Below are 25,726 nucleotides of genomic sequence, written 5' to 3' on the forward strand. Positions count from 1 at the left end.
ATATATATATATATATATATATATATATATATATATATATATAATCCAGTGGGTAAAATAATGTACAGCATATAAATCATATTAATCCCTGATTTAAATGTTTGTGTATTAGCAGCCTATTGGCCAATATGTGGGGCCAAAATAATGGCCTACCTGATTAATATTTGATCAGGGCTCAGTCAGGTATGAGTTGTTCCTGCTGTCTTTGGTTGACAAGGCCACCCTTGTAATCAGATCATTGGCATACGGACCAAATAATGAAATAATTCTAATTGACTTAAAATTTAGGTGGACTGTAGTGAATTTGTCTTGGTGTGGACAACTTAATATCTCCCCTGTTGCTCTGTCTCCTAACAAGAGACTTGGAACTTCTTTTCTATACAGCATATGGTAAGCTTCATCCCCCTGCTCACAGCCCATGAAATAATTGGAGATATATACATGATTCTCAGAACAGTAACAAGGTCCAGGACTGGATGGTATTCATCTCAGGGTAAAAGAGTGTAGCTCTGTGATTGCCAAACCTCTTTATTTAATATTTTAGTATACTTTGAGTTCTGGCATGGTGCTGTGTAGAAAATTGCTAACGTGGTTAACGTGGACGCTCATTACTTAATGAACTTCAATGAGGGTCCTGTATTAAAGGCCTAAAAGGTTAAGTAACTTGCAAAGAAGCTAACTGGATTAATTTATTACTAAGGTAATATTCATGAAACTGTTTTTACACTCAGGCTCGTCTGTCTGACACGTGCATGGTGGGATTAAGCAGTTTCTGAGTGAGTGAACTAGCCCGCTAATTATGAGATGGATCACACCAATTTTTTATGAGTACACAAGGGTCATGCTCCTCAATACCTTGAGGTGATGCTACTGTATCTGGTGGGCCCCAGTCTGACACTGCACTAACATTCTATACAATAGCCTTTCAGCATATAGTCACTACCACTGCAAACACCACCACCATCCCCTTTCCCAATAATTGTGAGACCTGTACTCACATATACAGCACAGATAGGATATGGATACCTCATTTCTAAATGGAACACGGTTGTAGGTTGCCTTTTCCAGTCATTTATCAAACAGAGTATATCTATTTATGTGCTTGTCCCACTGCAGGACTCTGTACTAGGGAAACAGGACAGATGCTTTGAGACTGAGAGAACAAGAACCAGCAAAACATAATGTCCACAGCACAAATCAGATTATTAGAGACCATTGGACCACTGTACTGTTGGGGTTCTTTAAATCACAGAGGGATAAAATGGTGTGGGAACTTAAATACATCAAAATAATAAACTGTGCAATGGCTTAAAGGAGAAGGAAAGATTTAGTCGCTGGGGGAGGCCTGGAGTACTTCTGAGGGAGCATTTTAAAGCAGGGAAAACACAAACTAGAACCACAACTCTGACAAAGCTGATTGGCAGCAAAACAAGTCTGTCAAAGACGTCACTAACGGGAGCAACTGGAGCAAGTACCTAACCAATGCAAATGAGCAACTGACTGCCCCTCGTCTCAAATGTGATGCATATTTATCTTAGCACATTTGTGAGTGCAATATTTTTAATATATTTTATCAAATAAATGGGTTTTAGGCTATAGGCGCTGTGCCTTCTATTCATCAATTCTGCTGACAGATTGATGTAAGACAGAATCAAATAGAAAACAAGATATATTTTGAAAGATGCTAAGAAAATCATTCAGTTTGTTGGTAGGCACTTATACCACAGAATATGGTGATTGTGGACTACGGGTTTCAAATTTAACCATCTGTGGAAGTACTCCTAGGATCAGTTCTTGAAAGGGCAACTTAACTGAACACCTTGGGGACATTTTAATTCAGTTGCACATGTGGTGGATGTATATAAGCTTGAAATACTACATTATATTGTTTTATCATTTTTTTTTGTTGTACCCCTCCGCTAGCTGTACAGTGCTGATCATTGATGGATATTTGGTTGTGATACAACAGGGAGATCAGAAGGAGGGAAAGGACTGGAAGTTATAGCAAACCCATTTGTTCATTTGTTTAAGGGGGCACCACAGAGAGATTATCTTTGATGGCTTAAAGTCAGTATTTTCACTCTACTCTGTACCTGGTGATAAGAAGGAAGAAGGTCGCGATCTACGTGGTACTTCCTCAAAAGTACCCCAGGCTGTTCCATCTCCTATACTTATGAATACACTTGATAAAGGGCTCAGTCTGAAAACATGTAGTGTGTAACCACTGCTTCTATTAAACCCACATTGCAGTTTTGCTGTTTGATAATTGTCTTTAATGGTTTAATACTTGATGGTACACAGACATTGTTATCAACAGCTGGAACGCTCTTAGTAGAAATAGCCTTACCTGGAAACTATCAGTATAATAACAATGAATACAGCCTTCAGGTGTAATTATCTTATGTGCTTTATACTCCCAAGTAAGAATTTGATACTTAAAAAGGGTCTGGATTTGGGACAACCAACTGATACTTATTGTCAACTTAAGGTGGCCATACTCGGGCAGATTAAAGCTGCCGACATTGGTCTTTTAGACTACTTATCTGCCAGTGTATGTGGGCTTTCGATGGTCCTCCCTGATCGATAACTGGCCAAATATCGTCCAGACATCGAATGGGCAGGTTTGAATTTTCCTGCTATTGAGGACCGCATTGGTTAGTTGATGCAGTCCTACAACCCGTTGACGCTCATTGCCATCTTTGCCTGCCATTGGTGGGCATATCTGGGAAAGATTCGTTCATTTGACCTTGCCAGATGAGTGGGTCATATAGTGTATGGCCACTATTACTTAATACATTTTAATTTACTTCATTTTGCTTCACATGTCCTCTTCAGAATGCATTGATCAAGCGAACTGCATCCTGTTGTGTGGGTTTTGAGGAACAATAGATGCCTAAAGGACCTGGACAAATCAGTATAGGATAGGATCTGTGAGAAGGGTTTCCATCCGGCTGGTATTTGACTGCCTAGCCAGCAAATTGCCAGCAAGAGCCACTGCTAATATTACAGATTTACTGGCAATATACCTACCTATAAATTGCTCCCTTCCCTGACCCACTCTATGGCCACTCTATACCCTTTTAAGATGAGGACTGCCTCTGCCCTGCCCATTCCCCTACCCCATACACACATTACCCTGACCAACCTGCTCATTTCCCTGTCCTGTTAAATCGTCACCCCCTAATGACATTACTGCTGTCTCCCAATCGGAAGGCCAGTATTGTCAGCAAAAAAAAGTAGCAACCCTAGCTGTGAGTGAAGTCTCTATCTAGGAAACCAAAACCAGGAAATGAGGGGGTGCATCTGAGAGAGTGGATCTAACAGGTACACTGACTGATAAGCAAGAAAAAATCGTATTCCAAAAGTTTAGCCCTAAATTGCTGTGTGGGTCCAGTATCTCTTTGTTACACCATTGAACCAATCCAACAAATGTTAAAAACCTGCAGCGTCATGTGGAAAAAAATGTAGGTATATACCGCCACTTTAAGTTTTTTAAGTTTTAAGTAAAAGATAGCTGGGTGTGCTTTAGATGGAAACAGCTTTTCTCTTCATCATCTTGAGAGAGCTTCAGTGCCGTACAAAATTTAAAATAATAACCTCAGCTGAGGTACTTCACATTATAATATTGGAGTCTGCAGTGTGACTTAGCACACAACCCAGTGAGTAGGCAAAGTAGCAAGTATTAAGTTTTGACAGTGTGGGAACAATGTATAATCTACGTAAAATTCTGTGTAAACTGCAAGTACTGTATAAATAAAGGTTAATAATAAACAGATAAGAGTGGCACATAAAGCAGCAGGGTAAGAGAAAAGCACACGGAAGAAGATCATGTGAGAGATAAGTATAATACATAAAGAATTGAAGAATAAATCATTGATAAGATAAATTAGACTGCTTATTAACCTGCAAAATATTAATCTAAAAAACACTAGGTGTACTTTCAGCCTGACAAAATTAAATAGGATTCTGTCTATATCAACAACATGAAAAAGTCCCTGTGATAAGCCACATTGCAAGTGGGTGCATTGTACATGAGGATCGATTTTAAAGTGGAGTTTAAAACATCAGATTGTGAAACAAGGAGTTAAATGGAAATGTAAAGTATGTTAAAACTTGCTTTTTTGCTGTTTTGTGCATTGTATCTGGAATAATGGTGGTGTGAACTCTGGAACGTCAGTTCTAGATATTTTTGATCTTTCTAACAGCTGGGAATCCAGCCTCTCTAGTAGTGGAGGGGAGGAGAGTGGGGCCAGGGCTAGACAGGTTGTGCTTATAGGCAGTGCTGGAATTGGGGAGGGATGCACAGTGATGCCACATTTCCACATCTTTATTTCTGTGAAACCGCATCCCCTTGGGGGGAATTCAAGAGTTTTGAATACTGGATCTTTTTTATTGTAATGCCAGAGCTTTATTTTGCTCCTCCCCACTTCTGAATGCAAATAAAATAGAGAGCTTAAAAAAGCACAAGTTAAAAGAGTATATATAGAAGAAGAGAAAAGATTGCTAGTAGAGGAGAAGAGACGTGTTATATAGACGAAGAAGGTGGTGGCATCAGAGAGGGTTATAGTGCAAAGGAGAGAAGAAAATAGGGGAAACAAAAAGAGAATATGAAGGTAGAGAACAGTAGCAGATTGAGGAATAGTGAGAGAATGATATATATAAAATAATATCGGGTAATATAGAATATGCTGGGGGAGTGCTATGTTATGACACACAATATAGGCAGGGTGCTGTGTTTACAAAAGCTGAATTGGAAGCCAAGAAAAGTCTTATGTACAGTTTTCATTATGGGGTCCGAACAGGTCACAAATAAGACTTTAGACACACATTTAACTCCCTAAGTTCCTGACGGTCACATACTTCTCTGTCATCCGGATCCCGATGACTGAACAATTTGCAGTCTTCCTGAGTTCGGCATGTGGTTAATCGAGTTGAAACATTATGTACTACAGGAACTTAGGGAGTTAAATGTGTGTCTAAAGTCTTAGTGTAGGAAAGAAGGGTTTATGTTCCGAGAGCACTGGGGTGATTTTTACTTATGGTGCAATCTATATAGTTGTGACAACTTTCACCTCATTAGAAAGAGGTCAACTGTGCTAGCTGTGAGACTGGGGGAGCTTTTAAACTAGGCGTAGGAGATGTAGGTTATTGTATTTTGAGGCTAGTTTACATAGGGCTATGGATTATACCCTTTTAGGAGAGATAGAGGGTTTAAAAAGTGGAGAAGATTTTCTTGGAAAAGCCAGAATCATGCTACAAACAGAAGTCATGCTACTCCCCAGTTTCTCTCTACTCACACATCACTACTACAGAGGTACTTCCAGTGTATCTTTTTTTGTGTAGTCCCCACCCAGTCCCTGGCTGTAATAATGCGTTAACATTTCTGTGGCAGCAGGGTGGGGCCAGCAGGAAATTAATGGAGTTCTCCTTTTAAGTTAACTTTTAGTATGTTATATTATGTCAATTATTAAAAACTTTTCATTGGTATTAATTTTTTATAGTTGACTTATTTGCTTTCCTCTTCTGACATTGTATAGCTTTCAAATCGAGGTCACTGCACCAGCAGTCAAAAAAAGATTGCTTTGTGGGGCTACAGTTTTACTGTTATAGTTATTATTGTTATATATATATATATAAAGAATTCTGTGCCCAAATATGAGGACAAACAAAAGGAATGCACTTATAACTACATTTTAAGCAGAGACATTGTAATGAATGCCAAGGGGTGGCTGACTATTATTCCAGGCAGGGGCGATCCTGGTTATTTTGCTGCCTGAGGCGACCTTCCTTTTGCTGCGCCCACCCCTCCCCACGGCACTCACCTCTTCAGCGCTGGAGGGGTCGGGTGGTCCACATCGCTAGTGCAGAGAGTGCAATTTTTGCTGCGCCTGACAACCAGGGGGGTGCTGTCGCCTGAAGCAAGTGCCTCAACTCGCCTCATTGGTGCTCTTGTATATGATTTATTAGAACAGGATGAAGGAGTAGTTGGCACTCACCTCAAGTTGCAATGGAGAACGTATGGATACAAGTACTTTTATGAACAGCATCACATTTGCAACCATTTTATCATTTTACACTTGTGCTTGCTTCGTGAATCTGCCAAAAAAAACGTAAATGATGTCTGTGATTAAAACAGCTTGAGACTAAACTATTGCCAAAACACATATTTACAAGCTTACAAATATTTTTTTCTTTGTTTCAGATTCTTATCATTTTGTCACTGTCTTTCCTTGAGAGGCGTGTAAACAGGTCAAAATTAGACAAAAAATTCTACTTGCTCAGCGGAAGATTTGGAATTGTCATGTAAGATATTTCATGTTAATGCATTTTATTTGGCATTGAAGTTTAGGAATACTTGAAAGAAATGCTTGCATTTAGCTGAAATGAAGTGTATCACAGCCATGAGGGTTCATTCTATCTCTATATAAAATATATGCATGTAAGGGATATATTAGCCCTAGTAATATTAAAAGTTAACAAAGAGTTCTGTAATCATATAAAGTTGCTAGGTTGCAGGCCACCTTGTTTATTGGTTAAGGAACTCCAGGTTGACTTGTAATCATTTATTTTAATTGGGAATAAATAATCTGCTATAATACATAAGGCTCTCTAATATACACTTGTGCTATGTAAAGATTGATGAGAAGGGTCAGACAGAATTATGGGAGGTATATAATATCACTGACTGTGTAGCCATTGAGCTACCTACAAAGAAGGTTGATAAATGGCCAGTCATGTGCTAAGGAGGATGGAAAATATGTTTTCTATAACTTAGTAAGAAACACTCACACAGTTGCTAACTTGCACTGGAGGATTTCCCCATAGAAACCAGACATAACTAAAGAAATCAGATGCTTATATAATCTGCATGATCTAATACAAGGCAATGTTTAAACTCCGGTATGGGCTATTGCAATTGTGATATATTTACATTTTAGTGTTATACTACTGAATGTGCATTTACATTTCTTCTAATTCGTATACCATTTTGACAGTCCCTTAGATCTAATTGGAACTTTCAGCAACAGGTGGACCTTTGGTTTTGCATTTGGTGCAATAGCTAACAAAGTCGTATCCCTGTTTTCAGAGGAATATCTTCCCATAGGAGTGCCTACCTGGGCAAGAGGTAATATGCCATTTGTTTTAAAGTGAAAATAAGAACAAAGTCAATAGTATACTGAGTTAAAAATGGGCGCCTTTAGTTTTCATTTACACTATTCATTCTGGGAGTGATTGCAATTTTAACATATTGTATTTTTCAGCCCTTGGTCTTTTTATTGGAGCCATTGAAGTTGGATTGTCCTTTTATCCTATTTTTGCCTGTCTCACCACTGAAAATAAATTAGTTGGGTCTGTTACTGGATTTCTGTACACTCTCACTTGGTAAGAATGATTTGGAAATTTGGAAGTCAGAATAGAATATGCATAGTCAAGGGAGAGCATATAATAAGGAATAATGTAAAAATAGCCATTAAAGTTGTTGTTTACCTTTAGAGAGAGAGTCTGAGACAATTTGCAATTAGTTTTCATTTTTTTTTATTATTTGTGGTTTTGGAGTTATTTAACTATTTATTCAAAAGCTCTCCGGTTTGCAATTTCAGCAACATAGTTGCTAGGGTCCAAATTCCACTAGCAACTATGCTTTGATTTGAATGAAAGACTGGCATGTAAACAGGAGAGGCCCTGAACACAAAGAAGACTTAGCAAAAACAATAAATGTGTAGCTTTTCAGGGCATTTCTTTTTAGATGGCGTCAGTGACCCCAATTTGAAAGCTGGAAATGCAGAAAAAGGCAAATAATAAAAAAACTATAATTAAAAAGTTGCTTAGAATTAAATGTTATCTGAAAGGTGAACCTCCCCTTCAAAGTCATTGGCTGCTGGGCTCAATGAGCTTTACAAACATTATAGCTGAAGGACATAAATGAGTAGAATAGGAAAGTTAATCATTTAAAAAAAAACTTAAAAAATTACATATTTAGACCATTTCAATATTAACATAGAGATCTATTCAAAACATATTTTTATTTAAAAGTGATCTTCCCCTTTAATTGGATATGAACATTGAACAGGTAAAACATTTTGCATAAAAAAACATAATCTGATTACAGTTGGTTTTCCATTAATTTATGTTTTAATGTGGGTCGTGTTTGCAGGTTTATCATCACTACAATAGACATTGTCTCGTGCCCAGATGGAGATGTAAGTATTTCAAACTGTTACTTGCTATAACTTGAATCATTCATGTATTGAAGGAGTGGGACATTCTTAGCCAACCATGATATTGTGCAAATATTGTGTAAGTTCATTGGTTTATCTTTTGCAATACGGCTCTCAGTTTATAAAGAGAAACAAAACCTTCCCTCCAATATCCAGTATGCAAACCAATAAATCATTTATTGAGCAATATAATTTATTGTAAGAAGATTGTTCACTACTGGATGTGGTTAAACTAAGACTTAATATGATGGTTTGAGTCAAGGGATTAAAAGTACAACACTCATTCCCCCACCCTCATTGATCTGTGATGGGATACAGACACATAGCTCATAATAAGGTAATGGCTGGACCCAACAATGCAATATGCTGATTTTAGAGCAAAGCAGGAGCTGACAGAGGTAAAAACGCTTAAAAACCTCAAAATGAATTATTTATTATTATTATTTATTTAAAATTTCATTGCAATCCGTTGTTCTTTCAGGTTCCAGGCAGCTATGAAAAGGTCATCTTTAATTGGCCCTCCCTGCTCTGCTTCATATTCCTGCTTATCAGATTTGTTTACCTGTTTATAAAGTCCATCAGAATAATTATAGGTGCGGAGGATGTTATTGCTGTAAGTAGATCAATATATATATATTACATAGATATGTAGTTGTTATTTATCTTGACTTTTTGGAGAAAAATACTGCATTGTAAGCAAAAAAAAGCAGGGTTATCTGTGTCTGTGCATCTTACTTTGCATAAGCCCTCTAGTGTTCATTGTTCAGATGTGTCTTCAATGAAATCCTAAGCAAGTTTTGTTCTTCGATGTATAGGAAGGAAAATGTTTTTTGCCACAACATCAAGCTGAACATGTGAAAAGATTATTCAAAAAGCCTGTGCAGTAAGTATTTTCTTGTGTGGGCATATTGATTAATTATATTTGTTCAGTTGTTCTGTGGGTGTACTGTAATTGTGTGCTGTGGATGTACTGTATAGGGCTTATTTACCAAGTGCGGGGCAAGGTGCAAAGTGAAAACGATAGGTACAAGCCAGTATGTGTATTGCACTTTGCACCCTTCTCTGCTGATAGCACCCACTGATGCAAGTCCCTGTGATCCAGCAAGGCACAAAAGACTTGCACCCAAGTTCATGGTAAATGACCCCTTGCATATCACACATATGCTTCAGTGTAGTAACACATAGGAACCACACATTAGGCATGTTCAAGTGTGATGCTAGCTGCTGATGGATTAATATAGACCAGTGCTGTCCGACTGACGCCCCCCCTTTGTGTGGCCCCCTACATGAAAATCTGCCTGCTGTGTCTGCTTACCATGTGCAAGCTTTAAAAGGTATCACTACAGAGATGAACTGTTCGTCTTAAAGTGATCCTGATATGTTTTCCGGTCTCCTTCTCTGTTCTGCCTGCCCCATGCTCCCTGTGTGTGCCATACTCTGCCTGTCCTATTCTCCCAGTGTATGCCATACTCTGCCTGCCCTATGCTCCTTGTGTGTGCTGTACTATGCCTACTCTATGCTTCCTGTGTGTGCCGTACTCTGCCTGCCCTACGCTCCCTGTTTGTGCCATACTCTGCCTGCCCTATGCTCCCTGTTTGTGCCATACTCTGCCTGCCCTATACTTCCTTTGTGTACCATACTCTGCCTGCCCTATACTACCTATGTGTGCCATACTCTGCCTGCCCTATGCTCCCTGTGTGGGGCTTACTCTGCCTGCCCTATGCTCCCTGTGTGCCATATTCTGTCTGCCCTATGCTCCCTGTGTGTGCCATACTCTGCCTTCCCTATGCTCCCTGCGTGTACCATACGCTGCCTGCACTATGCTCCCTGGGTGTGCCATATTATGCCTGCCTTATTCTCCTTTGGTGTGCCATACTCTGCCTGAAGAACATAAGCCTGTTAGTGGTTTGTTCTTGGGGGTTGTTAGCATTTTAAAATTGTTGTTAGGGGTCCCTAAGGTGTTTAATCGTGTTCTGGGGAGAGGGTGCTGTGTTATGCACAGGGGAAGATGAGGCATATGGATGTAAGTGTATGTCTTAAAGGAAAACTATACCCCCCAAACAATGTAGGTCTCTATTAAAAGATACTGCGTAAAACAGCTCATGTGTAAAAGCCTGCTTCATGTAAATGAACCATTATCATAATAATATACTTTTTTAGTAGTATGTGCCATTGGGTAATCATAAATAGAAAATTGCCATTTTAAAAAATAAGGGCCGCCCCCTGAGATCGTAAGATTCACTGTGCACACATACAAACCACATGTAAGGTCACATGAGCCAATTAACAGACAGAGTTCTGCCTTTTGCTTCCTCACTTCTTCCTGTTACAGTTAGAGTTGTAGTATTTCTGGTCAGGTGATCTCTGAGGCAGCACAGATAGAGTCACAAAATGGTGGTTCAAGGCAAGAGATGTAAAAGGGCAATATTTATGTAAATATATATTCCAGTTTGGTAAGATTCTTTAATATGTCATTCAATTTGATATAAACTATCTGTTGCTTAAATATTCATTTTGGGGGTATAGTTTTCCTTTAATATGACTTAACTTTTTTGTGTTTTAAAGTAGGTGTGGTTTAAAAACAGAAAGTGGTTAACACTGGCTTCCATTATCAGCCCTCCATCATGTAGGCCAGAAAAATTCCAGTCCTCAGTACCACAGTAGTTAGACAGCACTGGTCTAAGGCAGCCTTACACTGAATTAAATATAATTGTCATTAACTGCATTTTCTGAGTCTGGAAACTTTCCTGTATTCTGAATATCAGCAGTTAACTCAGAAACTATATTAGCAAAATACAGCACAGCACTGAACTAAATATTACTTTAATGTGTAATTATCTCTAATTAAGGTACTTATTATGTTTGGTTTTGCAGGGTGAAGAGATCCTGGTTTGCTAGAAAAATATATGATTGGGACCCTTGTTTTAAATTCCCCAGCAGAATGATTGGCACAACAGTTCTGTCCTTGTTATGTCTGTACATTGTAAGTTAAAGGGAGCTGTTTGATGGCTGAATAATGTTTCTTTCAAATAAATTGCACTTCTTAAATTTAGTAAAACATTCTGCAATAGAAGCTGAAGAGAGAGGCATTGTCATTATTTATCTGCCATTATTTGCATGCGGGTTGGGCAGTTTTGGACTTCGCATCCCTCACTGCACTGTTGCTGGGCTGGTATTTCCAAGAGCCCACCCCTCTTACTGTACTGACAGTTTATGAACTGATAAATCCGGCAGGTGACCTCTGCAAAGAATGTACAAGTGTGTATAGGGAATGTGCTTAATAGTGGTATTAGATTAGGAAGTGCCACATATGATATTCCAGAATATTCCCTGTGATATCTTAAAAAGCGTGTTTCTTTTGCAGTTTGTTACTATAGAATTTAGAGCATTTATGACTGGTTTACAACTGATGACCCGTTTCGCAGAATCAATGGAACAGCCTGAATCCATGTTTTACGGACTGAACGACACAATCACATATGTGAAGGAATTTATCAGTGCTTTTGAGGGTAAGAATACAATATGTTACACATAGTGATTCTTTTTATTGGAAGATGTTTATGTTCTGTTATGTTATTGGTCTGAATATGCAGTTTAAACATGGATTACTTATTTATTGCAATTCTCACAATACAGACATAACTTTAACCAGTCTGCTGGGGGAAGACTACTAAAAGTAAATGTGTAATTGACTGAAGGGTTTAAAGTATACATGCTTCTTATAGCACATATGACACCTATGGTAAATATTGGGGGAGTTCATAGTAAATAGAATAATCAGACCTGGCACAATGTGTTCTTTCTTAGGTGCATGGTTTTTCAGTACCTTCTTAGCAAGTGCCATAACGGTTTCGTACATATTTCACATTTTAATCTGCTACAGGTAAGAAGAAACAGTTTCACTCTTGCATATTGTACTGCTCCTGCTTAACTGATCTTTCATAAATCTACTACATAGTTTTCAGTGTGTTATGATTCCTAACTTCCTATTCCTAGAATTTTAAAAGATAATGTGCATCCAGCAGTATTGCTTACTAGTTGCTTCCCTAGACCATGAGTTAATCAGCAGTGTCTCACCAGATCCAGTCTGGCGAATGCAGTGCATCAATACCCATGGGCAGAGTAGCATGTAGGAAGGTCATGGGCAGAGTAGTGTGTAGCAAGGTTTGGGTGTACCCTGTGTAGTATTACAGGTCCCACCTCCCTCTGTGATGCACCAGTCAACTGGATCAATGCACTGCACTCAGTATATCTTGTGCTTTACTGTAACCCAAATAATAAACACATACTAAGGCTTAATCACTGGTCTCTAACCCCTTTAACTCCTTGACAGGTCCTGGGCTGTCAGGCTTTCTCCACTCCCCTACTGTGCTACTATGGATGAGTATACAGGACAATCAGGCACTTCCTCTGCATCATACCATTTATATACACGTAGACTCTTAGCCTTTGGTTCTCGCACTTCCTAGATGTTTTGTTGGGGAAAAAAGCTAGTGAAGGACTAAAGTATAGGGTTGGTGCTACCTACTGAGATACACTTCACTATAAACAATGAAGATGAACCTAATAAGCTTTTGTACCAATCCATGGTGTAGACAGTATAGTCATATAATATGCAGAATGTTGGGGACCAACTTCTCTTCATATGATTTGGTTTTAATGTGTTTTCTGATATACTCTGGAGAGAAAATGGTGTCCCTGCCCAATGCCCATTGTCTTGCTGTGGGTTCTACAAAATATAATTTTTCCACTTATAATTTAGGGGTCTTTGTCTGCCCCTATTATGTGAGATTCTCAGTCAGCACTATATAGTTAGTACCTGAAGCTTTTTAATTGTCAACAATAGTCCTCAGACGAAATATGTACCAGACGTAACCCTTTGAAAGCACTGGCGTCATGCAACAGCCATGTAGTATGTTGTCATTAATACTATTATATAACTATTAGCATTATAAAATTATTTTTAACATAGGATCAACTATGTCCCTAGTAATCCCTGAGGATAACACAAAGATATGAAAGTAGTGTATGTCTACAGCACCCCAGAGACGCAGGTTGTCCGTTTGTGCACTATTAAAATGATGCAGTCTTATTATAGGCTTATTTTTGCTGCACTGCAACACTACTCTACCTTCACCTCCACTCCTACACCATAAGATTAAATATTCTTTGCTTTTTGTTGTTTTTTTTTAGAAAACACATGAAGCGGCTTTGGGTTGGCGAAAAGTCTTTCCTGCCTATAAAGTTTCAAGTACCCTCTCCTTCTGACAGTGTGGTAAGATTGGTTTCTACAAAATAATATAAATGCTTTTTATATCCAGCTGGTGAGTGAGAAATATTGTTTTTATTCTGGATATTTGCTTTCTCTGTAGGAGATTTAGTATGATTAATAAGGACAACATGATAGACGTATTAATAGATATCCTATATAGCTATCCTTATAAATCATACTAAATCTCCTACAGGGAAAGGATATACTGTAAATAGTATCAGATAGAGCAGTGGTCCCCAACCAGTAGCTCGTGAGCAACATGTTGCTCTCCAACCCCTTGGATGTTGCTCCCAGTGGCCTCAAAGCAGATGATTATTTTTGAATTCCAGGCTTGGAGGCAAGTTTTAGTTGTATAAAAACCAGGTGCACTGCCAAACAGACTCTCCTGTAGGCTGCCAGTTCATATAGGGCTACCAAACAGCCAATCACAGGCCTTATTTGACATCCCCATGGACTTTCTCATGCTTGTGTTGCTCTCCAACTCTTTTTACATTTAAATGTTGCTCACAAGTAAAAAAGGTTGGGGACCCCTGAGATAGAGCATATCTCCAGGGTATTTTGGGAACCGGTATTTTCCTTCTCAGCTCATTGATAAACATTTAGGATTGGAATTTGCAGGATAAACTAATATCATAGCTGTTTTTTGTACTCCTACTAATGTCATTTTTGTTCTTCTAGCCCCCCAAATACTTATCATTAGTGGTTGTGGTCACAGGTATTCATTGTGAGAGCCTAGTCGTGATGAGGAAAACTGCCCCATTTACCTTCACCAAAAGAATTCACAAAATCATGAAAACATTTATAAAATGGTGAAATTTTACCAAATGCAATGGGAATGATTTTCTGCTCCAAATGTATCGGAGTCAATAGGCAGTTGTTCTCATTTTTAGTTTTGTTTTATTTGACCAAAAAAAAATAAATGCTTAATGTTATGCAGTCTACAGGGTATCAAAGGGGATGTCCAAATCCTGTCCACATGTGGGGGCCCATTTATTAAATTTGTTTTCTTATTTATTAATGATGTAACATTATTAGCAGTGATACACAGCTGTAGAGCCCAGATAATATGTAACCTATATAGTTTACAGTGGCTTAGTACGTGATGGCTAATTTGACTATTTTATTACCAGTTAGTGGACAGAAAATACGCAATCTGTAAACAAAAAGGGGCTGATACACAAAAGGCCGATATTCCTTAATGAACAGTTTTGTGCGTTATTTAAGACTCGTTATTTAAGGAACGATTCATTAAAATATTTTCACATGTGCTAATAGACATATCGCAAACGTTAATTCTACATTTCTGCACAGCGGTATTCTAATCGCATTGTGATATTTATAAAATACAATTAATCCTAACGCATTATTCACTAACATCTTTTAAGCAATAAAAGCATATCGTGCGATAGGCTTGATAAAGGGCTGGTATTGCCCGAAACGTTACCTTGCTAGTGGCACAAATAAAAGTTTGAACCACTGATCAGAGTGCTGCTGGAATAATTATTTGCATGAGAAATTAACCTGTGCAGAGAGGACACAGCGTGCACCCGAGGCTTTAATCAGCGCATTAGTGTAAGTGTGTCACTTTCTCTGACTTTTTGCATAAAATTGTGCGATAATTACTGTGAAATTTAACACCTTCCAGGAGTAGGCATGACTAAACAACATCAGATGGATTAATAGAGGAAGATGTAGTGAGGTGCTGTAGAGCAGCAATTAAAGATCCAGAATGCACTACGTTCTGTGTCATGGAATTATATTACATTTCCCAGGGAAAGGAATGACTAGAATACTGTAAAAAGAGACGTCTACTCTGCAAGTGGCATCGCGAATGTCTTAGGTGCTATAGATTGCACTAATAACTTGTGACACTATCAAATGCTTTAAAATATGGCACAAAACAACGCATGCTATAAAATACCGCACACAATTCAGCTAAAATGAACGTAAAAATAGCACTTCTTAAGTTAGACAAGTGAACTTTTAGTGAATCGATTGTTAATTCTAAAAGTATAAGATAACATTTTTAAGGCATGCTATAAATAACACTCACTTTTTCGACCATTAGTGATTTGGACCCAAAGTATTTTCTTTTGTTGTGTAAATCAACCTCTATCTGATAATACCTGAGACTTGTCCAACTTCTGTACTTAACTACTGTATGTGTGTACTACACAGTAAAGGGGTTAAAAAGTTATCTAAAATGTTATGCCAAATCATGGGTTCAGTATCCAACAGTTGCAATACCCTTTTCTGATGTAGTGCATTATGATGGCAAAAATCTGATCAGTTGTTATGAGCCAGGGTAACTTTGCTTAGGTTGCTGCATAACCCTACCTACAACATTTTTGTTTTGAGTTTTGTAAGATTTTTTTCTGATTCTTTTATTCACAGGCGGCGATTGCGAGATATTCTGGCTGGCAAGTTGCATACATTTTGTGGGGTATGCATGTTTTATATATTGCCTATGAATGCTCAGTAAATCATATATGCATATCTTAGCTTTGCTAAGGGGATAACAGCCTCTTAAAAAGGACTGTAGTGGTGAGACTCTAGGTATGGTGGGTTATGATCGTGTCTATAGTGAGTTATGATCGTGTCTATAGTGACAGCTTGAATAACTGACTATTATAAAGGTCTGTGACTATGGAATAGCAGGTGTGAGCACTTGAGCGGGACAGGCAGCCAGAGACTAAGGGGCCTATTTATTAAACCTCTATTTTCTTATGGTCAAGTTTTTAAAGGGGAAATGTTTAGATGGAAAAAAGCTTGAATTTTTAGAGATTGATTTTACCACAAAGCTCAGAAAACATTCCAGTTAAAACCTGTCAAGGTCATGTACAAGTGAACCATGTTTGTGTCTGTTTTTGTTCGAGTTTTGTTTATTGTTTCCCTCTTCCCCCTTTCCTGAAATGAAAAGTAAAGACTTAACTTGAGTACATGCTGTTTAATAGACAACATTCGGGGGTTGTGGAAGCACTCTTAAAGGGCACCAATCATCACTAAAATCATTTCCTAAGTAAATACACCATGTGAAAGTTCAAGAAATCAGATTTTTAAAACAGTTAGAATTGTTTGTATAATGTAAATCATCAGCTCACTATTCCTTCTGCAAGATCTCCCCTATCTCCACTGCAGTTCTAGCTGAGGCAGGCATCTTGGATTCCACTGGCTCCTCCTACCTATATCTTCCCAGCCAACTGCAGCTCTGAAATCTCGCACATGCTCAGTTGAAATTCCTTGTTGCTTATCAACCCTTCTAAGCTATTTTCAAATCAGCCAAACCTCTGTGTTAGCTGCTGTACAGTAGTGCTGCCACCTGCTGGAAGTTAGTGTGTGCCCTTCTTTTGCATAATGACTTTACCAGCAGGGGACAAGATAGGGAAATCTCCTGATACTTCTAGTGGAGGAGTTTACTTAAACAAGGCATTCTGGGTAGAATACTCAAAGCAGTGTTTCAATCTGAGCATGCTCCTGAAATTTGCATATTACAGTCTCTGTTATAGTCTCAGTATGGCCTCCTGAAAGAACCCATTTGACAAAGTAAGGGATTTTTTAAAACCTGCAGTTTTTTTCAAAAAACTATACAGTATATGTAGTTTGATGAAAAATGTTTATGTTGTACTGGTCATATTGTTAATATGTGTTTGATTTTGGCTGTGATAGGTGCCTTTTAAGGCTAAATTAAAGTATATTTAAGTATAATGGAAGTGCTACCGGTACTTACAATGCACTTCCCTGGTCCCCTGTCTCATAAGCAATTTAGTATAAATGCAAGTGCATGTGTTTACAAAACAGGGGTTTTTAGTTACAAAGTTATGATCATAAAGTTGAAAAGCCACCATACCACGTCAAGGTAAACCCCTCTCCATTAAACTTAAATATAATTGATTTAGCCTTGAATGCTTCCACAACCCCCCCCCCCCCCGAATATTGTATATTGGCCTGAAGCCGTGGCATAGCTTTATGTGGTTTTTAATAGCACACCACACCCACCCCTTAATACTAATGGTAGTCCTTTGCTTTTGCAATATGGGCGTTGGTTTGGGCATTCTGGCGGTGGAGGATTCAGCTTTCAAATTGAAACCAATGTTCAACACACACTGAATACAGGTAATGCTATTATTCAGAGAAGTATCTCTGTTTTTTAAATAAGCAAGCTAGGGACCACCATATGGGGATTACCTTGACGTGGTATGGTGGCTTTTCAACTTTATGATCACAACTTTGTAACTAAAAACCCCTGTTTTGTAAACTTATGCACTTGCATTTATACTGAATTACATATGAGACAGGGGACCAGGGAAATGCATTGTAAATAGCACATCCATTAAACTTAAATATACTTAATTTAGCCTTGAGTGCTTCCACAACCCCCCCCCCCGAATATTGTACATGCTGTTTAATGCTGTAAAGCTGCACAGATCGTGTAGAACCTATATAGAAGAGAAATAGGATATCCTGCAGTGTGTAACAAACAGATAAGGTACACTTATACATTGCACCCTGGATGATGTTGTATATTCATTTGATGTAGAAATCCATATATGCTTTTTACCACAGGTTACCTGATAATGCACACTGTTCAGATACTATTAGGAATGGCTTTCGTGTATGCTTTTGTTTATCCAATAAAGCATGGCCAAGCACTTCAGTTGTTTCAGGGCTTAGGTATCTCAGTGTAAGTATTTCCTTTTCCCTCATTTGCTTATGTATGTAAGTATATCTTTATATAATACACAAAAGCCATGAATATCATGTAAATTATATCCTTATAAACGGTGAGTTCTGATGTCATCAGTTATAAACGGTGAGTTCTTATGTCATTTCAGTCACATGACTCATTGAAATTTGTGTATTATAATAAATAAAGTACCCCCAGTTGCAAAATATGAGGATATTAGAAGTTACCTCGGAGTTCCATGACCTGTATAAAAACACTCGGCCTTCGGCCTCGTGTTTTTATATGGTCATGAAACTCCTCGGTAACAAGAGGGGGTACTTTATTCACTATATAATCTACAGTCTGGTCATTTCCCTATGGGACCAGACTGTAAATTATATCCTTATAAACGGCGCGTTCTTGCGTCAGAACACACCGTTTATAAACTAGAGAGAGAGCACTTGCCGCTGCTGCACTTTTCCTCCACTCTGCCCCCCTTCCTTTTAATTCCCTGGCTCAGCTCTAGCTTAACACTGTCGCGCTCTTCTCACTAACTCTCGGCTGCTTCACTCTCAGGTCCTGCCCCCTCCGTGTCTCCTTAGACTAGCTCCCCCCTCACATGATGGCTCAATGGGCTCCCTCATGTTTGCACAGTGGCTCTCCGTCTTACTCTCAGTCCCCCTCCCTTCCACCCACCTTCTTAACATCTATTTTCATGCTCCTCCGTGTAACCTGTAACCGTTGGCTCCTTTAGCTCCCCTCACAATGCCATTTGTCTCCCTCACACAATCTCCGGTATTGCTCCGCCTCCACCCATCATTCTCCAGTCCTCTGACACTTTCCTTCCCTCAACTTCCCCCTCCCCTGCAACTGACGTCACCCAGGGCAGGATACAAGGCATATTGGGAAAAAAACATCGAATTCAAAAACAGGTCACACAAAAAAAAGTAACTACGGGGATAAAATTAAGTGGGGGGCTGGGGTGGGGAAAGGAAAACAGCATTAAAAGTGTAATTTTACAGCACATAGGGCAAAGCCATTAAAATACTACACATATATAGGAAGGAAGACACTGGACACAAAACTGCAGATTATAATGCATAATGTACCCCCTACTTAAATTTATACAGATATTAGTAGTCACCTCGTAGTTATGTGACCTGTATAAAAGCACTTGGCCTTTGGCCTCGTGCTTTTATATGGTCACATAACTCCTCGGTGACTAATAATATCTTTATAAATTACAGTAGGGGGTACATTATCCACTATATATTGTTACTGTATAAGCAGCTCTACCACTTCGATAAACATTCTTATTATCATGATAATTGCCACCACCGAATACAAGAGGCTATATTCACCTACCAATATGGGGAAAGACGGGAAAAAGAAGCCCCAACCGGCGATTTCAACACCTCCGCAAGCGCCCAAGGCCACGTCAGTATCCAGATACTTTGACAGAGCGGATCGTCTCAGGCTCTCGACCGGAGGCAAGATGGCGGATGCGCCTGAGATCAACGAGGAGGAACCGACAGGCCAGACACTGCAGGAGATACTAGCGTCGCTGCCTACTAAGAGCGATCTCCAGGTAATGACGGAGGAAATCCGTAGAGCCCAAAAAGAGGACATGATAGAGATAAGGGAGTCGCTACGCTGTATAGGCACTCAATTGGAGGAGCTAGAAGCGCAAGTATCAGAAAACCGACAGGCTATTAAAAGGGGCAGACAGCGCACTAATGTACATCATAAGGAGCTCTATCCGATAAAGCGTCAAATGGAGGATTTGGATAATCGTGGGAGGCGTAATAATCTGAGGGTGAGGGGCCTAACAGAGTCTGTGCCCCAGGAAGAGCTGGAGAATGCTCTTTCAGTGATTTTCAATACACTCTTACAACGCCCAACAGAAACGAAAGTGGAGTTTGATAGGGCCCACAGGGCCACAGGCAAAAGGCCAAATGGAGACGGGCCGAGAGACGTTGTATGTCGCTTGTGCAGTTACAAGACTAAAGAGGCTATCATGTATAAAGCACGGAGCGCTAACAACTGCCAATATCAGGACAAAAGAATAGAGATATTCCAGGACCTATCGTGGATGACCCTGCAACAGCGTAGGCTGCTTAGACCCTTAACAGCTGCTTTAACAGAAAGGAGCATTAAATACAGGTGGAACTATCCATTCTCCCTTTCAGCACAGAATAATGGCCAAATCTACACCTTAAAAGATCCGGATGGAATAGATATCTTTTGTCGTGGCCTATGTATACCTGCAGTAGATCTTAAGGAGTGGAGACAGATGGCTTATGGAGGGGAAGATCTACCTGACTTGAGCCCTTGCACATGGCTGAAGGCCCAGAGGAAAAATGCCACCTCCTCTGTAGAGACATAAGGAAGGTTTACTCTCTTTTTACTTCTTGCCGTGTCATTAACATATGAAGTTTCATTCAATATAAGAATATGGGTTATTCAAATGTTACTAATTTTATAGAATCTGTATATGTAATAAGGGGTCTATCTAGAAACTAATATTTGAATACAATATTCAGATGTACTTAATTGTCTCCACTTACCATAGTTTTCTCTTCTGTCAACTAGCCTATTTTGTTTGTGTTTGATACTCTTCTTCTTTTTTTTTTTTTTTGTTTGTATATTTATTGACTTATTTATTTATTAATTTTTTTCGTTTTCTTTTCCTCCTTCTTTCTTCATGTTTTGATAGGGAAAGGGCTGGATTATAAAAAAAGGATATACTCTTAGGATGGGAAAATATATAAAGATAATAGAAGGGGTACTGGATGTGCTCCTCCTCTACTAATATTAAGAGGGAGTATAAAAATACATTGGAGAGGTATAGTGGGCACTTAAAGGGGTGGTAGATAAGGTACTCTATTAATTTAATAGAGGAAGAAGGAGAGCTACATACTGACCTTTCTGATGCTCCTTCAGCCTTTTTCAAAGTACCTTGAAAACTTTGAAAAAAAGTACCTTGGGTATTTTGAAAAAGGCAGAAGAAGCAGCCGAAACGTCCGCATTTGCCAAATAAAAATACATACATTTTTTCTAAGCCCTGAGATGTGCAGTTTTTCTAACTGTATATATACCGTATATATACCGTATATATACCGTATATATATATATATATATATATATATATATATAGCTGAACAAGTGTTCAAAATCATTTCTAACTTGTGTTATTTTGATAAAACAAATTTGAAGGAATAGTACAGTGTAAAAAGAAACTGGGTAAACAGATGCGCAAAAAAACCCTTCTACTCACTAACTGAAAACAGATTAGAGAGCTCCAAAGTAGCCATAAGTAATATTCTGGCAATTATGTTAAACAAAGTTTGTTTGGAAAATGATTGATCTGTCTGGAAAATTAGTCCCCGCTTGGTCAGATTTTATACAATATAAGCCAAGATTTTCTTAAATATATCATTTGTGTTAAAGGAGTGTTATCCACTTTCTACAAGGCTTGAACCAATTATCCAATATTCAACATGTATTGTATACACGGTCAGATTATATTAAAACCATGACAGTCTGTTGAATCCATGGGCAGGGTGGTGCCAAAAGTAAACTGAAAAACATGAAAACACATCTTCAGCTTATCAATCTGTATTTTAGCTTGCATGCATTCAGTAGAAGCTGTGCCAACTAGTTACCATGAAATACATTCTGTTTTGCTAATTTAGACTGCTAAATCCATACTGTACCTATTAAAATAAAAAAGCTACAGCAAAAACAAAAAAAAACAAAACTATATATATATATATATTGTAACCAAAACTATAGAGCTGACTACAGCTTTCAAAAATCTTTGAAATCCATTACCCATTGTGTCCTTTGTAAACAAATATTCTTTATTTCTGATTTGCTTTTGCTCTGTAATAATAAAAAAGTACCTTGTACTTGATGGTAGCTAAACTGCATTAATCTGTATTGGTGGCAAAATAATTATTTTTTTATTGTAAATCCTTTTTTTTACTAGCCTTCAGACATAACAGATTTTTTGAAAGCCCTAAGCCCCTTCCAGATGCCTCCCTTTCCATTTCTTAACTTAACTTTGGACACCAAAAGCAGCCCAGTTACTGTACCTGTTCCTAAAGGCACAGTGTGGTTGCCAGGTTAAAACTTGCACCAATTAATGTTCCCATCCTAGTGATCTAATGCACAGAGGTTTTTCAGTTGAACACAAGCTAGACAATCCAGCAATTGTACCCACTAATACTGCTGCATTACTGTGCTTTTCAGGAACAGGTACAGTATAGGGCCACTATTGGGGATCCACAGTAGTGTAGTTGCGGTTCGGCGTGGGAGGCCTCTATAGAGGACCTAGAAATTCTTAGGCTTTAGTTTTCCTTTAATGTTTAGTCTTTTACAATCTGTTGTCTTATTAACAGTCTCACAATTGGCATCGTAATTGCGCTCATGATTCTGCAAGTTGTATTCGCTCAAGTGTTCTTCCTGCAGAAAAAAATCTCAAGTGAAGATAAGAAGAAACCATTGGCGCTCAACAACAGGTGTGTGTATAATATAAATATAAATACGATAAAAAATTCAGTTAATCCTGACAATCTCAACTATTCAGTGACTTAAGTTGCTGCGCATTTGTTTTGTTTTGCCAGTATTGCATAAGGCCAGACAGATTCTGGGGCTATGGAGTAAATGAGGGAAGCACTACCAAATCTGACTTTCAGGTGTGTTTATCAAACAGTGAAGCGGCAGTTTGCCATGGTATGTTGAGAACTCCAAAGGCTACTATGGCAAACTGCCCCTTGGTTTATTTGACTCAAACAGGCCTGGATTTGTGGAAAGGCCACCTAGGCCTGGGCCTAGGGCGGCAGGATTTTAGGGGGGCGGCAAACTGCCCAACCACACCCACATTGATTAAAAAACACTGGGGATGCGCAGGAGATACAATAATTTTTAAAATTTCCAGTGCGCCAATCCCCATTGCTCCAGTCCAGATAATGAAAATTTGCACGAAGAAAGGGGACAGGGGCGACGAACGACAGTGGGCCTAGGGGCGCCCACTATGTAAATCCGGCCCTGGACTCAAATAATCATTCTTGATTACTTAGCTCTCTGTTATGTTTTGGGTAGCCGAGGATGAGTAGAGTATAAAAGTGCTTTATTAGTAGAGTCATGCAGGCATTACACAACAGTAACTTTCACTTTCACTTTTTAGCTGACAGGAAGTATGCACAGTAACTCATGTAGACAGTGACACCTGCAGGCCATTTGTATAAACACCACACTCTCTGCCCATATAAAAGTGATCATATTTTGTTCTTGGGCTTCCAGCATCAAGTATAGCCTTTTAGCTTTGTGGGACACTACTGTGCCTACCAACTATTCATTTTATAATAAGAAAGTCCTGAATCCACGACCTAAAAAGGTGCAAGGTTAACCAAGGGTCTGAGCATGGGAGGGGGTGATTGGGTTGAATTTAGAATACGTGGAGGCAGCGGCGTAAATAGAAATTACTGGGCCCCACAGCATATTGTTTTTTAGGCCCCCAAAATATCTAGCAACCTGTTTTACCAATATTTATTGAAATTGTATATGAATTAGGGCCACATGGGGCCCTTATACCTCCTGGGTCCCCCTGCAGCCACTGGGTCTGCTTCCTCTGTAGTTACGCCATTGCTGGGAGGTATGCATCAATTCTATATAGCACGATTGCATAAAATAGAAATACAGTAGAACCCCCATTTTACATCCCCTGCTTTTAAGTTTTCCTTCATTTTACCTATATATTATGCATGATACATTTCCCTGATTTTACATTTTCCTGGATTTTACACCATTTTTTTCTGGTCCCCTGAAAAATTGGGGTTCTACTGTATATAAAAACCAAGTGATTCTATAGTACTACTGGTACCTTTCTGTTCTAGGAAGGCATTTCACAACTTCAATTACTTCTTCTTCTTTTACAATGTGATTCTTGGATTGAGCGCCTGCCTATGGAGATTGCTCTGTAGTGTGATACTGGGGAGCTGGCTAATTGCTCGGATTGACAGGTCAATACTGCAAAGGGGATATGAATCAGCTGATACTGGTGAGAATCTTCTATCCAACATCATATATGATAACATATTATTACATATATACTGTGTATATAGTTTTCAATTTAGGACTGAGAAAAAGTAATTTTCCAAAAACCATAAGAGTGAAGCTTTGTGATTTGATAATTGTTTTTTTCCTTTATTTTATGTGCAGGGTGGCTCACCATTATGTTAACTAATTCCTAACAACTTTGCAATTGGTCTTCTTTATTTATATTTTATAGTTTTTGAATTATTTGCCTTTCTCTTCTACATCTTTCCAGTTTTCAAATGGGGGTCACTGACCCCAGTTATAAAAAAAATACAATTTTATTATTATTGTATTGTTATTATTATTTTATGACTATTTTATTCCTTATCTTTCTATTCAGTCCCTCTCTTGTTCATATTCTAATCTCTCATTCATACCACTTCCAGGTTGGTAAGGTAAACAAGACCCTAGCAACCAGATAGCTGCTGAAAAGGGTGCGGCAGGCACAAGGGTATAAATGAGATTGCCCAAGATTTTAGGCATTCAGCCAAGGCTGTTGGGATGGGTTCTGGGAAGGTAAGGTACTGGTGTAGGGGAGAGTCTGGCCTGCCATCCGGCTATGTCTTGCAGAATCTGGTAGACGAGCAGTTGTTTGGCGGAAACCTCCCTGATCCATAGTTTTTGACTACCCTGTGCATCACTACTCCTGGAAGCCCAACTTGAAGTTGTCATGTATGGCAAAAGCAAACCCCAGGGGATTGACTGCATTCCTATCTAGGCGTGTTCTCCTACCTTTAACAGCCACCTTTTGGGCCTGATCCTCAGCTTCTCAGGTGCCAACAGGACTTACCACATGAGAATCCAGTAACTTCCACAGTGGCAGACAAGGGCACCAAATGTATACTTTGGGAAGGAGCCAGTAAGGAAGGAGCTGGACATAGTCCCACAGGCCTGGTCAGAACGAGAAAACAGGAGCAGAAATGTGAGGCAAACTCAAGGTCAGGAAAAAGCCGGGTCACAACCAGGAAGTCACACAGGGGACAGAAACAGGTAACAGGAGAATAATAAACAGCAATCACACAGAGCACCTATGACCAAGTGCTGTCCAGCTTCTATTGTACAGGTATGGGATCCATTATCCAGAAACCCAGAATTAAGGGAAGGCCATCTCCGATAGACTCCATTTTAATCAAACATCAAATTTCAATTTCACTATTTCCTTTTTTTTCTGTAATTATAAAACAGTACCTTGTACTTGATCCCAACTAAAATATAATTAATCCCTTTTGGGGGCAAACCCAGCCTATTGGGTTTATTTAACGTCTACATGAGTTTTAGTAGATTTAAGGTATAGAGATCTAACTTAGGGAAAGATCCCTTATCTGGAAAAACCTGTACCAAGCACCAGCCTATGTGGTAGATGCCAGATCTGGCCTATGTCACGGAAGCCAGATCACTCTATGTTTTTAAACTATACCCATTTTAAACCCCACTCATGTTATCACAAGAACTTTTGAGACCATATCCACA

The 25,726-nt window shown here is 38.9% G+C and overlaps 1 protein-coding gene across 1 annotated transcript in view; it reads left to right on the forward strand.

The window, feature by feature from the left end:
• Window positions 1–25,726, forward strand: part of stra6l.1.L (stra6-like, gene 1 L homeolog) — a 38,712-nt gene that overhangs the window by 6,682 nt on the left and 6,304 nt on the right. The window contains exons 3-16 of the mRNA XM_018256324.2: window positions 6,203–6,303; window positions 6,996–7,126; window positions 7,263–7,383; window positions 8,156–8,201; window positions 8,701–8,832; window positions 9,035–9,102; window positions 11,094–11,202; window positions 11,584–11,728; window positions 12,027–12,102; window positions 13,413–13,494; window positions 15,886–15,934; window positions 18,055–18,172; window positions 22,558–22,677; window positions 24,055–24,218. Of these exons, the coding sequence (XP_018111813.2) occupies window positions 6,203–6,303; window positions 6,996–7,126; window positions 7,263–7,383; window positions 8,156–8,201; window positions 8,701–8,832; window positions 9,035–9,102; window positions 11,094–11,202; window positions 11,584–11,728; window positions 12,027–12,102; window positions 13,413–13,494; window positions 15,886–15,934; window positions 18,055–18,172; window positions 22,558–22,677; window positions 24,055–24,218 (1,462 nt within the window). The remainder of the gene's footprint in view (window positions 1–6,202; window positions 6,304–6,995; window positions 7,127–7,262; window positions 7,384–8,155; window positions 8,202–8,700; window positions 8,833–9,034; window positions 9,103–11,093; window positions 11,203–11,583; window positions 11,729–12,026; window positions 12,103–13,412; window positions 13,495–15,885; window positions 15,935–18,054; window positions 18,173–22,557; window positions 22,678–24,054; window positions 24,219–25,726) is intronic.

This window comes from Xenopus laevis, chromosome 1L (genome assembly GCF_017654675.1).
Source record: "Xenopus laevis strain J_2021 chromosome 1L, Xenopus_laevis_v10.1, whole genome shotgun sequence".
Taxonomy (NCBI): Eukaryota; Metazoa; Chordata; class Amphibia; order Anura; family Pipidae; genus Xenopus; species Xenopus laevis.